Source organism: Lycium ferocissimum, chromosome 9 (genome assembly GCF_029784015.1).
Source record: "Lycium ferocissimum isolate CSIRO_LF1 chromosome 9, AGI_CSIRO_Lferr_CH_V1, whole genome shotgun sequence".
Classification (NCBI taxonomy): domain Eukaryota; kingdom Viridiplantae; phylum Streptophyta; class Magnoliopsida; order Solanales; family Solanaceae; genus Lycium; species Lycium ferocissimum.
In genome coordinates, this window is record NC_081350.1 from 42,932,009 (window position 1) to 42,948,464 (window position 16,456).

Sequence of the window (16,456 nt, forward strand, 5' to 3'; positions counted from 1 at the left end):
GCCAAAATTGCAAGCGTTCCAAAAAGTGGTCAACCCACACAATATTTAGGGATTTATCATTTATTTGTGCGGAGTGTCCTTCAAATGCACTGGTCTTTAATTTTTTGGCTCTCAAATTGTTGGTCTTTAGTTTTTATCCTTCGCCTTAAACTCCTAGGTTTCGGGTTCGAACCCCTTGCTCAGTCAATTTTTTTTTAAAAAAGATTCAAGGCAGAACTTGGATTCACAAGACAGAGTTTTATCAGAATTTTACAGGCAGAATTTTGTCCAAAACTCTGCTTTATTGAAACTCTTCATAAAGCAGGCAAAATTCTGCCTGCAGGCCTAACTTTGACCAGAATAGGCTTAAGTTTGCTATAAAACTCTATCTTGCGAATATTTTTTTTTTTATTGAGCCGGCGTTCGAACCCCAAACCCTATTAGGCGAAATCCAAAAATTAAAAATCACTCTAAATAAGGCCATTCCTGCGAATTGCCCGGGATTTATTGGTGAAAAAGCCCATTGGGCTATTACATATTCTTGAAGAGCCCTTCAAAGAAAGTTTCTCCACTTTTCCACATTCCAATACTCAAGAAAACAAACAAACTTTGCTCTTCTTCTCCGCAGCTGTATTACTGAGAACAAATTCCACAAAAATTGCATTTTCTCAGTTCTCACAAATCATCATGTATAGATACGCTACTTCTCGCCTCAGTTCTCTTAAGGTGAGCCCTATTTTTTTTTTAATATAAATAAATGAATTGATCTTTGGATCTGATCTTAGATTAGTTTTATGGGAAAATTACGCTCTATGTCTACTGGGAGAAAATATTTACACGTTTTGCCTACAGGTTGAGTTTGTTAGGTATATTGTTGTATAATATTGTATAAACTGAAACTATGGCTACATCGTGTAATAATTTATGCTAGGCTGTAATTTTTGAAAAATTTCTTTATTATATTGAATTTAATCATGTATGTTAGGTTACAGTTCGTTTCTCTGTTTTTAAATTTAGTAAAAAAAATTGTTTGAGAAATTAGTGATTTGTTCAGTTCTTTGATTTCATTTATTTTAATTGGTATATATTGACTTTTTTACACACACATATAAATGATTAATGTAAAAATTCTACATAAAAACTGTAGTATAAGCAAAGGTAATTACATTTTTAGGGCAATGTGCAATTGTTAGGGTTAGATATTGCAATTGATTTTTGGATCTGATCTTAGGTTAGTTTTATCTTTGTTTCGTGGCTATGTAATGTATTATGATGAATTTATTAATTAGCACATATTGACTTTAATCATAAATTAGAGCTCATTTCTCTGTTTTTTAATTTAGTTAATATTTGCCTGAGAAAGTTAGTGATATGATCAGTTCATTGATTTTATTTATTAATTGGAATCTATTGACTTTAATCGTGAATTAGAGTTCGTTTCTCAGTTTTGAGCTTCAGCTGTACTTTTTTGCACACACATATAAATGATTAATGTAAAAAATCTACACAAAAACTGTAGTACAAAAGTGTAATTATTTTTAAGTTAATGATTTTTCTTGTGCGATTGTTAGATTCAGTTATTGCAAGTGATTTTGTATATCATATACTTGTTATTTGTATTGTTGGATATTTGGATGTGATATTAGGCCAGTTTTTATATGTGTTTTGTCGCTATGTAATGTATTTGGATGAATTTGTTAATTGGCATGTACTGACTTTAGTCATGTATGTCAGGTTAGAGTTCATTTCTCTGTGTTAATTTAGTAAACAAATTGTCTGAGTAAGGTAGTGATTTGATCAGTTCTTTGATTTCTGCATTAATCACGGATCCCCAAATTCTGTTTCGTTGGTATTACAGCTGGGAAGATGTTGTTGTTGCTCTGGGATGTACAAAATATTTCATTTTTATGGGTGAAATTAGAATTCTATAAAGAATTTGGGGGGATTTATGTAGTAACAGAGGGAAATTGAGAAAAAAGACCAAGTTTTTATGCTAAGTTCGGCTCCAAGTAGGTTGAATTAGACTGTGAAAAGTTAATTTTCAGAACATGGTTCTGGTTCTATCTAGGGTAGGATTGATTCGAAGCGGATAAGGAATGGGTGTTGAAGTGGAAATCACCATCCACATCCAATGTTGAGGTCGGGGGTTCGACTCACCATGGGAGTATAGATGGAAGGATCATGGTTGGGCATAGGGTAGATGTGGGTTACCATATTTGTTAAGTATTAATTAAGATTGGAGACTTGGAGTAGAATTCATATTTTCTATTTGATTGCATTCTGATGTAAAGGTTTTGTTATCAACTCCATGAAAATATAATCAATAGATTACACATTTTCTGAAAGTATAATGCATTGTAGGCACGTCAAGGCAACAGGGTCTTGACAAGATTGGCAAGTTCAGCTGCTGTTGCAACCAAGCCATCTGGGGGCCTTTTTAGTTGGCTAACTGGTGAAACGTCGAGTTCAGTGACTCCCTTGGACTTCCCCCTCAATGATGTTAAACTCTCACCACCATTACCTGATTATGTTGAACCTGGAAAGACCCAGATAACAACTCTCGCCAATGGTGTCAAAGTCGCTTCTGAAGCATCAGTGGTATGGTCTATTCTGGTATATATTTTTTCATACAATTAAATGCATGTTGAATTACCTTTACTGCAATTTCTATTAATGGTTTTAATTTATTGAGTCCAGAACCCTGCGGCGTCGATTGGCCTATATGTTGATTGTGGCTCTATTTACGAGACACCAGCTTCATATGGAGCCACACACCTCTTGGAACGCATGGCCTTCAAAACCACGTTAAACCGGAGCCACTTGCGTGTTGTACGTGAAATTGAAGCAATTGGTGGTAATGTAACAGCTTCAGCTTCACGAGAGCATATGATCTATACTTATGATGCTTTGAAAACTTATGTACCACAAATGGTGGAGATGCTTGTTGACTCTGTTAGAAATCCTGCATTCCTGGATTGGGAAGTTAACGAACAGGTTTCCCTCTTCTTGGTCATCTTGGTGTTTCCTTGAAGCAGGTATCAAACTGTTTTTCTGAGAATAATATTCGCCTTTGCAGCTTGAGAAAGTGAAAGCTGAGATTAGTGAGTACTCCAAAAACCCTCAACACTTGCTGTTGGAGGCAGTTCACTCTGCCGGTTATGCTGGTCCATATGGGAATTCTCTGATGGCCACAGAAGCTACAATAAACAGGTTGAACAGCACAGTGCTGGAGGAGTTTGTAGCTGTGAGTGTCAAAACCCTGATCTCCTTCCACTGGTCATCGTATATCAACTTTTTACTGCTTACTTTTACGGAGGAACTTTTGTTTTTAAACTGGTTTTCCTTCTTATAGGAGAATTATACTGCTCCTCGGATGGTTCTTGCTGCATCTGGTGTTGACCATGAAGAATTCTTAAAAGTTGCAGAACCTCTTCTGTCTGATTTACCAAAGGTGACCATCACTGAGGAGCCGAAACCTGTGTATGTGGGAGGAGATTACCGACGTCAAGCTGATGCGGAGGTGTGTCTCTGAAATGTCTTTTTTTTTTTTAAAAACACACCCCCCCCCCCCCCCCCAAAAAAACAAAAAAAAAAAAACCTCTCTCTCTCTTTACGTGTGTTGCGTTCCGTGTCTAACATGTTTCTCTGTCTCCTCTTAAACCAGATGACTCATTTTGCCCTTGCCTTTGAAGTTCCCGGTGGTTGGATGTCTGAAAAGGAAGCAATGACTTTAACAGTTCTTCAGGTACTTAGGTTTCAATTAAGTTGTTCAACTGTTTAGACTGCGCTTCCTGATCAGGTGCATTTGGATGTTCAGAAAATCACAGGACAGCTTGTGATCTGCTTCCTGGAAAATGTTAAAAAGCAAATAGTAATATAAATGAATTAACGAAGGAGAAGGAAAAGCGTATCTGTATTGTGGCCATAGAAGGGATTACTAAATTTAGCTTTTTCATCATTTAAATTTTGACTGTAAGGAGAGGGGCTTTTCCGAAAGGCTAAAAAATTTGACGTATATAGATATAGTGAGTATGTGTGCGGGGTGTGGGTATACCACTTACAAGAAAGAACCCCAAGTCAATAAAGTAGTTAACCTAACACTAGTAACAAGTTCGTCAGTCCTTCCTCCGATGCCTCCCGTTCATTCTTATTCATTTCATCATTTTGTTGTGTTGTTCTGTTCACAGGTCCCAAGCCCTTCTTAGAAAGCCCTGTTCCCTCTCCTTAAGTTAAGAAAAAAAGTACTTCTTATGGTCCTGCTTCAACCACCCTTCCTTCTCTACCTTTTTCTTAAAAAACTTAAGCTACTTAAACTTATGCTGGCAATCTTGAAGGGATATATCTGGACCTGGAGCTACTCGTCTTGATCGTTATTATATTAGGATACGAGGAGGGGGAAAGAAGGTCTCCATTGAGTTTTTTGGCCTCTTTTAAGCTTAGATCTTGTCAAGTCATTACCCATTTGTAAAACTCCATTAGCCCAACGTTTCAACAAACTTATAGGGAACATATGAATATGCGTCACCAATCTGAAAAAGACAGATGTTAATAATCAAGAAGATAATCTGAAAAGAGATGAATGTGCATATGTTAGTCTCTACTTGGATGAAAATTACTTCGTATTGCACATTTAATCAGGAACTTTGGGACTTAATTAGTTAAGATGTATCATGAATTAGAAAATTAGAAATTCTTGTTGCTTTGATAGTTTTGAACATTCATCTGATTTTATAGTTTGGTTTTCCTTGTTTGTCTCTGGTGGGATGTGGTTTTGGAATGTAATTATCTATTTTGAGGACTTAACAGATGCTTATGGGAGGAGGTGGATCTTTCTCAGCTGGCGGTCCTGGAAAAGGGATGTACTCAAGATTATGTAAGCTTTTCTCATACTTTTAACTTTTCTTGTATAATTCAAAGTTATTTCAGAAATGATAGCCCCAAAGAGGTTCTTCAGAATTTGAAATGCGTATTATTCAGGTTTTAGCTTTCCAAAGTTCGCTCTGCCCAGATAAAGGAGCTCCTTAACCCTCCAGATTGATTTCTCGATGCTCTCAAATGCCCATCAATTTCTTTCTGTTCCTATCAGACGGCAAGAGAGAGTAGATTCACTTTGTAGCTTTCTTTCTACTTTGTCCAAAGACAATCACATTGAAGTTAACATGCTGCTGTATTCCTTTAGTGGATTCTATGGAACTAATAAATGTAAACTCTGTCCAAAGACAACCCCATAAGCTTTGTGCAATCATAATGTTCACCTCATCTTTGACTTTTGTAGGCAGACAATTGACGACTTGCCTTTTGACACTGCTGATTTCATCATAGCTCTTTTATTGGGATCATTCAGAGACTTTCAATTCCAATACAATCTTCAGCTTCATATTGAACTTTTTGTACTAGACAGACATTCCTGGCTACCTTTCCCTGGTGCAATCATGATTTAGTGATGATCCCGTTCTCCTGATTTCCATCCCTTTTTCCTCTTAAATTCAGTTTCTGGTGGCATCATATCTCTTGTTTATCTCTACTGTGTTTGCCCATCTTGAAAATTTTCAGAAAGATGGATTGGGACTCCATTGTCTTCTTCTTATGGAGTCTTGTCGACATAGTCTGCGCTGTTTCACATAGACAGGTGTGCTTACCATTTACTTAAAACACAAAAGAAACATATCCATTTGGCACTCACAAATTGGTAAGCTAAGTGCAATTGTCTGGTGATATTTCGATAATCAGATGGATATGTGCTGGGTTATTAGTCTGCGCAAATTTAGAATTTGTATATTTACTCGTTTAGTTATGGAATTATGATTTTCTCCTAGTTCTTCCATTCACACACTTGCATGATTTTCTTCCACAATGATGAGCAGATCTTCGTGTCTTAAATCAGTACCCGCAGATGCACGCATTCTCTGCATTCAGCAGCATTTATAATAACACCGGATTATTTGGAATTCAAGCAACTACGGTAAACACCTCTGATGCTTTCATTATCACTTATCTATCCCTGTCCTTATTTCTAGCAAAGATACAATGCTATCACTGTTTTCATACTAAATGTTTGTATCTGGTAATTTGAGTTTGTTTTTCTCTCTTACGCATCATTTTTCATTCAGACCTTTTTGCTTCCCCCCCTCCCCCCCACAAACCCTTATCTTGCAGGATAGGTTAGTATATATCATTTGAATTATCTTGTCATTATGGGTGGCATGGTGTTTTAGTTTCCAGATCTTATTGACTTTAACTAAAATCTATGCCAAGTACATATCTCTGTGTTGCTAGGTGCTGTCTCCTTACCTTGGCAACTTCATTCTATGTCTGATACATATCTCTTGTCTGAGTACGTTAGTCTTCTCCTTCCTCCATATCGATGTCTCAATCTGAATATTAAGACGTTCCATTAAGATCTGAATACTACATAATTTAGAATGTTTTCTCAACATCTGAATGTATAAAATTTGTCTTTATTTACTGTTAAGAGTCCCACATCGGATATGTGATGGGTAATTGGTCTCCTTATATTTCCTCCATTGTGGGCAAATGATTGAAACCTTGTCGCTCTATTTCTTTTGTTATTTATGTGGGTGACTTACCCTTGCATATGCCAGCAGAGTTCCATCTGAGAAGCACTTTTGGATTCATTGCATGTTACTTCTCAAAGAAATAGTGACTTCTAGAACTGCAAAGCTTAGTCTCTCTCTCTCTCTTTGGGTGTTTGTGTTGTCAGACCTCTGATTTTGGGCCTCAAGCTGTTGATGTAGCAGTTAAAGAGCTTATTGCAGTAGCAAATCCTGGTGAAGGTTTGATATATAATTCTGAACTGTTACTTTGCTTTTCCTGAATTTATGTTTTGTACCTAATTTTGTTACTTCCCTAGAGGAAGGATTGTACTTCTTTCAAGTGTCCATCAATATGCCAATACAGTTTTCCAACTCCATTATCCTGTTACTGATTGTTATTTTGTGGCCTTTGTCTCTACTCGTTTCACACAGTTGACCAGGTACAGCTAGACCGTGCTAAACAGTCAACAAGATCTGCCATTCTGATGAACTTGGAATCTCGGGTATGTAATATTAACTCAACTGCTATGTAGCATTGGCTTGGATTTGCAGGAGGATGTATTGTAGTAATATATGTGCTTACTGCTGATTGTAGATGGTTGCATCAGAAGATATTGGCAGACAACTTTTGACATATGGAGAGAGGTATACACTTGGTTTCTAATGTTTACCTAGTTGACTTAATTATTTTAAAAAATTTGCTGCTTTGAGTCGACATTATTTATTTGAATTCTTCTGCAGATTGCCAATATGACATTTGTTGAATCTGAGAAACTGTTGCCACCTAATAAATAGACTAGGTGCCACCTAATAAATAGATTAGGTGGTTCATTTTGACCTTCCATTGAATAAAGCTAATCACAAAATTTCCTTTTCCCATTATATCCCATTCAAGAAAATCTGGGAACAGGCTTTGTCCTCTCTGTTTTAAAAATTGTCATTACATAGACCCATTTTGCCTCGGAGATTGTATTCGACCCTAGGAGATCAAACTGATTACTAGATTTTATTTTTATTTGCTACAAGGTCGGAGATTGGGCCTGTGCTTCAACCAATATAAAATTTAATGAGCTCTTCCTCTGTAAAATGAAAAAAATAACGAAAAAGACCAGTCAGTGTTATTAAAAGCCATAACCCCCACACCATGTATGGTCATTGCGCCTCTCATACCAAATTGGTTAGCGAAATTGACGAGAGTTAGTGCTCAATTTTTTCAATATTTATTGTTTTTGGGTCCTCAGGAAACCAGTGGAGCATTTCTTGAAAGCCATTGATGCAGTTTCAGCAAAAGATATTGCTTCCGTTGTGCAGAAGCTTATTTCTTCTCCTCTGACCATGGCATCCTATGGAGATGGTAAATCCTTCTTTATAATTATTTGTTTCTCGACCGAGATTGTGAATCCTTCTTTGTAATTATTTCTTTCTCTCGACTTCCCGTGGCTTTGCTCATTTGACTTCAAAATTGCAGTTATTTCCCTCCCATCATACGATGCAGTCAGCAGCAGGTTCCGTTCCAAATAAAACAGTTTCTACTACAAAGTATGAGGGAGCTTTCATGCTGTCATTTTGTAGGTTTTAGAAAATCTTTGCGCGTGGCTGTAATTTGTGGAAAATAAGGGGTCTTAAATCAGCTCTGTCAAAGCTTTGATAAGCAGCATCTGGGCACATGATTTTTGTTTGTAATTCATTCATCTTTCTTCGATATTTGATGACATAATATCATTGACATACTGCTGCATGATTGAAAATATTAACAAGGATTTGCAGCTGAAGTCATCAGATTTCACTAGTTAGCAATTTTGAGAAATCCTCTTGACCCAAAATTGCAAGAAATACTACATTCGGGTTGTTGCTTTCAAGTGTCATTACTTTCATCTTTACTGCGAGATTCTGAATAAAATGAAATTTATACCAAAGTTGATGGATATTAATTTGCCTTTGAAGTTGGTATAATCAAATAGCAGCTTTTGTTGTTTGTATTTGATATCAAACTCATCTAAAAAGCAAGCATTAGCCAGAAGATTTGTTGAAGATCTTATTTACGCTAATTATTTCTCTGGAGAATGTGGTGATAGCCAATAAAGAAGTAGCAAGCATTAAATGTCTGACTTAATACTCCCTCTGTTCCATAATAATTAATAAGTGATTCTTTTATCTCATGCATACCTCTGAAGAAATTATTCACTTTTAAAAAATTAAAAATTAAGAATGCTTTTATTAATTTATTCCTAATTAAATTGTGCTTACATAATTAAATGCCTAAAAAAAAAAGATAGTTAATGAATCTTGATTATTTAAGTAAGGGCAATTTTGAAAGAATCTGCTTGAAGCATTTTTGAAATTCTAAAGCATCTCTTATTTTAAAAAAAAATTAAAAAATCTAAAAAATCACTTATTATGAAACATAAGGAGTATATGGTTGCACCTGTTTGGCTGGTTCACCTTGTCTCATTTTTTAAGATATAGAATTATAAACTATCGTATATAAAAGTCTATCTATTAAAGCACTCTCTTAAAAGGTCACATCACAAGCATATCTTTTGTAGTATTATAACAATGATTGAAGTTATGGCACTCCATATTTAAGGTAAGATAAGATAAGATACGAAAAGTCTCTGTCGGCTAAATGTCAGGATAAACTATTTAGTTATACTCCATTATTCAATCGAACTTCCTTTACTTAATGTAGAAGTACACCCCTGATAACATTTACACATCCAGCAGTCTGGCATCAAATCATAAAAATAATAGTCATGTAAATATTATTGGCGACATGGACAAGTCAACTGAGATCATATTGTTATAAAGATGCTCCGTTTGTTTCGGTTTATGTGACACTTTCGTTTTTTGTAAGTTCAAAAGAGATGACAAAAAAGAATAACACACTTCTAAGTTTAAAAACAACTAGCTTTACACTTCTCATTCAAACTCTTACTAAGGAGCTTTTATAAGCACGCCATTGTTATAGCATGTTAAAAAGCTACAAGTTTCAGAACTTTTGTGGCTTCAAATGCTATAACATAATGTTTAAAAGTGTAAGTTGCAAAAGCTTCATTTCTTTCTCAAACTCCAATTCAAACTAATGTTGCATAATTTGGAACGGACGGAGTAGTAATTAACAAATATAATTTACAGATGAAACCAAAAGTCATACCCTCTGCACATGTTTATACAATGTCGAAGGAGACTTCAACCGTTTTTTTTCTCTATTCATAATCCCTTGAAATTAAACTCTTAAAGCACAGATTCAAAGGTATAAAACTCATCTGAACTTATTTAAGCAGTGCTCTCTCTTCAGTCTTCTGTACAAGGAAGCCCTGCCGATGAGTGTGCAATTAGCACGCACGTGCCTCGGTCAGTTGCCTGGTAACAGGTCCACAACCACCTGATACTTTCAGTGACGCAAAGAGGCAGGATAATCGAGCTATCATTGGCTGTGTTCTTGCCATTCGGGGCACTAGGGCCAGCTCCTTACCACGACTATAATCAGAAGAACAATGATACCCTTCAAGATCTGCTTTAGTGATCAACACAGCATCACTCGAGAGTGGAGAAGATGCCACTCGCTGCTGCTTGAATTCTTGAACAGCCTGTTTAACATAGATATGTTAACTCACAGATAAACTTCCTATGTTGCAAAATGGAGCACCAATTTTAACTCAAACATTCTTGTTTACCTTCCATTGAGAAGGAGCCAACAAAACTCTAGGTCTTCTGGAGCGGACAAATTCCAGCGCAGCAGTAGGAGTCATGTGCTTATATTCGACCTAAATTAGTGAAAGAATCACAACTCTTTACTCAATCTAAATTTGGCTAAAAGTTTTGAACATAAAGATTCGGTGCCCGACAAACATTATCCACACAGAAAAATGGCTTTATATTATGTTAAAGCAGCTACCAAATAGCAAAGCACAACGGTTGTGCTCCTTCCCCTTCCGGCTTTGCAATGCACATAAGTAGTCCGGCCACTGCATGCATTCCCTGGCAATGGAGAAGCATACAAGGAAGTGATGGAAGGCCACAATATAACACAGAAGACATATAAAAGATAATTACTCACTGTGAATAAAATCTACTGCTCGATTTATATCCACGAAAGAGGGTGCAAATAGATAATCTCTAGTTGGAATGACGAGATGATCTATCCCATGGGCCTGAAATCACACAGTAAAAGAAACGTGAATACACTTGCAGAAGTAAAGTATTCATAATGAACTCTTTAGACCTTTTTTCCCACAAAGTAAGTCATCTATGTGCTTCAACTGAGAACCCGTTTCGATGTTCCATTAGCAATGAATATCAATTTAAAAAGAAAAAGCAAGAATTGTGAAGATATCAATGAAATTCTCAAAGGCGACAACCTCCGGAATAGACTAGTTCTGAGAAGGGGGGGAGAGAAAAAGCTTTCCAGCCTCTTTATAACACAGGAAGAAGGCGGTGGAAGCCTAGTCCACCACGGGCAGTGGAATACTGGGATACCAAATAGTAGAGAAATGCTTATTTACTCTTTACCAAAAAAAAAAAAAAAAGAGAAATGCTTATTTACTGATTGATATTGAATGAGATCAAAATTAAGAAGCCTTGGGATACAGCAGTGCTTGGGGCTTATAAACTGCTTAATCATTCCCAAGAAAACAGCAATACTTGCTACCATACCAATAGAGGACATGTCAACGTATTACTGTGGATGTACTGAGCAACACTCTGAAGATTTATCGTGGGAAATACTTACTACCTTACCGATAGAGGACATGTCAATGTATTACTGTGGATGTCCTGAGCAACACTCTGAAGATTTATCGTGTTACCTGGAACAAAGACTACTATTCTATTTTTTAAATAACACATAATTACTAATCTCAAAATTGGGACTAAAAACAAAATCTAATAACTTGCAACTTGCACACTTCAACTAACAAACTATAACAGAGATCTATAGTAATTCATAGGTGAGCTATGGAAGAATCAGACATCATAGTCTTGAAAGCTTCCCCAGAAGAAACAGCTTAAATGACTGTGTACCACAGGTATAGTGACTGTAGGAAGAACAACTTAAGCGTCAGTATACCACTCGTACCATGACAAGTCATTTATAGAAGCACCTGATTACAATTTTTTTTATCAATCAGAATGGATGATAATCTATTTAGATATCACTCACATGGTACAACGACGATGGTACCAAAGTTTCATAATGTTCATTTAGTGTTATTACACCACCAACGCCGAGCTGCTTCAACCGCGGGACGTCTGATGGAAATGGAACTGCTCCAAGGAGGAGAAACTGCATAAATGAAAAGCAAAGTCACAAACGCATAGACCTTAAAATATTAAGTATAATGGAGTATGAATGAGAAGTAACTGTTTCTTTTCCTCTCTTTAGATTGGAAGGGGTTGGGGAGGGGGAGCAGGGCGTTTAAAAAATAGGAACAGACCACTGAGCATGACTTGCCAAATCATTGCATCAACACACTCATCTCTATACGAAAGCATATAATATATTGAACATTACTACAGTAGACCAATAAAATTCACTCTTTCCCCTGCATTTCCATAGATGAAAACTGTCAAAATCCACTAGTTAAACCATTATCCAGCAGGCATCCATGTGCAAAGACAAGCACCTAACAACTCCACAATGGATACGAGGATGAGAACATATGAAATTGCCAAAGCTCTCTGCATAGTCAAATGGAAAAATTACAAAGATAGTTACCAATACCATCCACATCTATTACTCCATCTGTCCTCCAGCCCCAACCCCCAAACAAAAGGTACTTCTTTGTAAGTCGACCAGTCTTTTTTTATTTTTGTGATTACCATGCTGTCCGGCCCCAGCTAGCGCGCACCTCGACTAATTCCACAGTATACCTGCTACCTCCCACCAGCGCGCACCTCAAGTCAACCAGTCTTTTACAATGGTTTTCTCAAACATTTTTAAGTATCTTTAGAAATCACTCTGTACATAATTTCTTAATATGCAATTTTACTTCGAAAAAACAAGAGATCACGGTATATTAACTATGTTGACCTTTGTACTCCAGATAGTCATTCTTTTTTGGAGACTAAAGAATTATACCTGATCAATTTGATCCCACCATCTGAACTCCGATTGAATTTTGTTGCGAAAAACATTGTACAACAGGGTCGGGTAAAACAGGATCCGAGCCCCGGCTCCAACCAAAGCTCTTTTAGCATCAACCCTAACAATCACCCGTCTCTCAGTATTCACACACTTTCCATCACTTTCCATCAACAAATCATCCAATTCCACTATCTTCATTTCCACTAAAACTGATGAAAGCTAAAGATTGAACCTTAAATCGATCAAAACGAAAACTTGGGGGGTTCTCCAATTAACTGAACTATACAAAAAACATACACAATCAATCAAAATCTAAAGATTCAACCCTAAATTGTTCCTAATCCACTAAACTGATAAATCAAAGCTAAACATTAAAACCTCTATTGATCAAAATGGAAACTTGGGGGGGGTTCTAAACAAACACTGAACAGCAAAAAAATCATATAAATCTATTGCATGTTAGATGAACACCATCATCTTCATTTCCAAAACTAGCCAAACTGATCACAGCTAAAAGATTGAACCCTAAATTGATCAAAATGAAAACTTGGGGGGTCTAAAACAAACGTTGAACTGTACAAAAAACATACACAATCTTCATAATCAAGTTTGCTACTCAACTGAACTGATCAGAGCTAAAGATCAAACCCTAAATTGATAAAAACGAAAACTTTGGGGGTCTATAATGAACATTGAACTGTACAAAAATCATACAGGATCTTCATTTTCCAAGATTCTTACTTAACTGAACTGATGGAAAGCAACCCTAAAATTGATAAAATTGAATTTTTTTTGGGGACTAGAAATTGATCAAAACGAAAACTTTGGGGGTCTAAAATGAAAATTGAACTGTACAAAAATCATACGCGATCTTCATGTTTTTCAAGATTCTTACTAGACTGAACTGATTGTAGCTAAAGATTGAAACCCTAAAATTGATTTTTTTTTTTTTTTTTGGGAGTTGAAATTGTTAACAATTTTGGGTGAAAATTAGATTGATTGAGAGAGAAAAAGAAGGAGATTGTGTAGAAATGGAAAGTTTGAGGGGGTAATTTGGTGATTATTGGAAGAAATTTGGGAATTTTGAAGATTGAATAGAGAGGAATATAATAATTGATAGTGTTTTGAGAAAATAGATCAAAAGAAAAAGATAGTCAGAAGTGAGGTAAATAAAAAGCAATGAATGTTATAAATTTAGGCCTGGAATTAAGGTCCCGTTTGGCCATAAGAATTATTCACTTTATTCCGAAATTTTTTGTCTTTTTTTTTTCGAAATTAGCATTTGGTCATAAAAATTTCAAATACGATTTAAAGTTATATTCCGAAATTTTAAAAATAAAAAAAACTTTATTACAAAAAATTTCACTTTTTTCACAATCAAAACAATTACATTTCAACAAAAAATATAATTTCAGAAATTATGGTCAAACACAACTTCAACTTCAAAATTCCAAAAAAAGTGATTTTTTTTTTGTTTCTATGGCCAAACGCCTGCTAAGTATATTTATAGAAATGTCAGAGTTGGGAAATGTCACGTGAGTTGCAGGTGATTGCTTGTTGGAAGAATTTTTTTTTTTTTTTTTTTTTTTAAAAACAACCTGTATACTAAACTCCTGTTATGTGCAGGGTCCGGAGAAACCGGATCAGAAGGGTTTATTGTGTACGCGGAGAAAAGTATTCCTCCTCCAATTTACGTGAAGTTTGTTTGACTGAGCACAAAACTTAAAAAAAAAATACGTTTGAAATTTATAATTCAAAATAAGTTATAATTTTTTTTTATGCCTATAGATTATTTTATTAAGAGCAAGATGAGAATTTGAACAAATTATTAGTATATATATATATATATATATGAATGATATCATTCTCTTTAAAACATATAAAAAAAAAGTGTCACGTTAATTTGGATTGAAGAAGTATATGTTTGGTATTTGATAAAAATAAATATGTGATATTTGAAAAAAGAGAAACGGTCCAGATTTACACCGGTAATTTTCGAGTCTAATTTAAAAAATCAATCCAAACACCCTCTCATTCGTATCATGTCGTTACAATTTTAATTCGCACTAGTCTTTAATCACTAACATATCAATTTTTTTTTATTTTTTTTTGTCAGTTTATGTATGTCCAGTTATTCTCTTAATTGACTTTGGAATCATACGGATATAGGTATTAGATTTGGGAGTTAAAAGGAGTTTATCTTATTCATTTCTGATTTGATACTGATGTAACATTGATTAACAAAGAATCTATATTTATATATAATATAAATGCTTAATGGATATGCGACCCCCTAAACTTATTTTTTTTAATTTTGGCACCTCAACTAAGTGTTGTTCCTATTGAACCCCAGAACTCGTCCTCAAGTGTGTCTATCAAATCCCCTAAATCTGATTTTTATTAGAAGAAAAAATTAAATTGGGAAAATGAAGGTGGAGTAATATTTTAGACATGTGGTAAGCTATTCTTTAGGTCATAGATGTATTGGTTTACTGGCTTCTTCTTTCTTGCTATGCTTAATTAAAAATTATTCTTTTTTCTCCTCTCAATTGCTGTTAATCTTAGCTAAAATATGGATAATTAAATTAGAATATATATTAGCATGTTGCTACATTGAAAATGGAATACTATGTAAGTCGAATTGTGTTTGATAGACACACTTGAGGACGAGTTCAGGAGTTCAATAGGAACAACACTTAATTGAGGTGTTAAAATGAAAAATAGGGACAAGTTTAAGAGGCTGCATATGCATTAAGCCTAATATAAAGCTAGACATAGATAAGGTGATGTGACACCTCTCTACGACTAGCATTCTTATTTATCTTTTTTCTCAATTTTTTGAGGCTTTTCTCAATTTTTATCTTATTTATGTGCTATGTTAAAAAAAACTCAAAAGTCACTCATTAAACTCTCTTAATTATGTTAAATGTGCTATGTTAATTAGCTTAGTCATCAGTTATCTACTTTTTTTATCCTGAGCTAATCAGTGCATGGAATGTTTCATTTAGTATCATTACTCTAATTTAATCTTTCGGTTATATACCTCTTTGTTTTCCAACCATTATATAGAAAACAATAAAAACATAATGGAATGGACATGGTGCATGGGCACATTTAATCCGATTATAAATTTTGGTGATTTTCCAAGTGGTAGGTATTAGCATTCAGTTGTGTGATTTTGTATATTATATTCATTCTGGTACCATATCTTTTTCTAGGCAAACTCTTTCTATAATATACTTCATGAAGGACTAAACAGAGAAGGCATACTTCAGCAACAAAAATCTTTGGTTTTGTTATATATGGTGTATTTTTGAGGCTAATTGTTAAGACATCATCCAGTTGAGCTTCATCCATCTCAATCTCAGCTATTCAAAATGAGAAAACCGATTTCTTGATCTCAAAGGCAATTGCCAACCGAATATATTATCAAACCACTCATTATGAGTATGTCAAATATATCTCTTTGGTTACGCTTGTAGTTATCATTATTTAGGTATTTACAAGTCTTAATTTTACTTAATACGTGTCATATGTGCTCTTTTTGATTTTTTTATTTTTAAATTCTTTTTTTCATTATATAATGTAAGAATTTTTTTTCTCTTTGTTTGTTTTTCCTTGGTGATCATGGGAATATAAATTGTCCATGAATAGTAACGTTGGAAAGAAAATTCTCTTACCGTGTAGAATTAGTTGAAAGTATTGCATTCATTGACATTATTTCTCAAAGCATTTAAATAGCAGAAGGCTTGATTTAAGTTTTTGAAAATAATGTTGATATTATTATACTTTCTTCTAGCCAAAGTTGATTGAAATTTAGTTTAAATAGCTGTTTTTT

General features: G+C 34.9%; 2 protein-coding genes across 3 annotated transcripts; one reads left to right on the forward strand and one right to left on the reverse strand.

Moving 5' to 3' along the window:
• The first annotated feature begins 551 nt into the window (after positions 1-551).
• Positions 552-8,392, forward strand: LOC132030949 (mitochondrial-processing peptidase subunit alpha). The gene is made up of 13 exons (XM_059420755.1): positions 552-705; positions 2,341-2,577; positions 2,677-2,973; positions 3,056-3,223; positions 3,332-3,499; positions 3,644-3,724; positions 4,786-4,852; positions 5,844-5,941; positions 6,701-6,773; positions 6,966-7,036; positions 7,129-7,178; positions 7,775-7,887; positions 8,002-8,392. The coding sequence occupies exons 1-13, from the start codon at positions 667-669 to the stop codon at positions 8,052-8,054; spliced, it is 1,515 nt and encodes a 504-aa protein (XP_059276738.1). The 5' UTR covers positions 552-666; the 3' UTR covers positions 8,055-8,392.
• A 1,167-nt stretch (positions 8,393-9,559) lies between these two features.
• Positions 9,560-13,505, reverse strand: LOC132030948 (phosphatidylglycerophosphate phosphatase PTPMT2-like). Of its 2 annotated transcripts, XM_059420754.1 has the most exons (7): positions 13,267-13,505; positions 12,613-13,143; positions 11,695-11,817; positions 10,594-10,687; positions 10,432-10,514; positions 10,211-10,300; positions 9,560-10,123 (listed from the first exon to the last, which is right to left on the reverse strand). In XM_059420754.1, the coding sequence occupies exons 2-7, from the start codon at positions 12,814-12,816 to the stop codon at positions 9,869-9,871; spliced, it is 849 nt and encodes a 282-aa protein (XP_059276737.1). In that variant the 5' UTR covers positions 12,817-13,143; positions 13,267-13,505; the 3' UTR covers positions 9,560-9,868. The 2 variants fall into 2 exon arrangements, with proteins under 2 accessions (XP_059276737.1, XP_059276736.1); XM_059420753.1 differs by lacking the exon at positions 13,267-13,505 and having other exon boundaries at positions 12,613-13,259.
• Positions 13,506-16,456: the final 2,951 nt, after the last annotated feature.

Excerpts from the sequence above, each read along its gene's own strand:
- LOC132030948 (XM_059420754.1), bottom strand. The coding sequence starts at position 12,816 with ATGAAGATAGTGGAATTGGATGATTTGTTGATGGAAAGTGATGGAAAG. Across the intron at positions 11,818-12,612 it reads GGTGGGATCAAATTGATCAG|TTTCTCCTCCTTGGAGCAGT; the intron begins GTATAATTCTTT and ends TCATTTATGCAG. Across the intron at positions 10,301-10,431 it reads CCGTTGTGCTTTGCTATTTG|GTCGAATATAAGCACATGAC; the intron begins GTAGCTGCTTTA and ends TCACTAATTTAG.
- LOC132030949 (XM_059420755.1), top strand. The coding sequence starts at position 667 with ATGTATAGATACGCTACTTCTCGCCTCAGTTCTCTTAAG. Across the intron at positions 4,853-5,843 it reads AGGGATGTACTCAAGATTAT|ATCTTCGTGTCTTAAATCAG; the intron begins GTAAGCTTTTCT and ends AATGATGAGCAG. Across the intron at positions 6,774-6,965 it reads AGTAGCAAATCCTGGTGAAG|TTGACCAGGTACAGCTAGAC; the intron begins GTTTGATATATA and ends CGTTTCACACAG.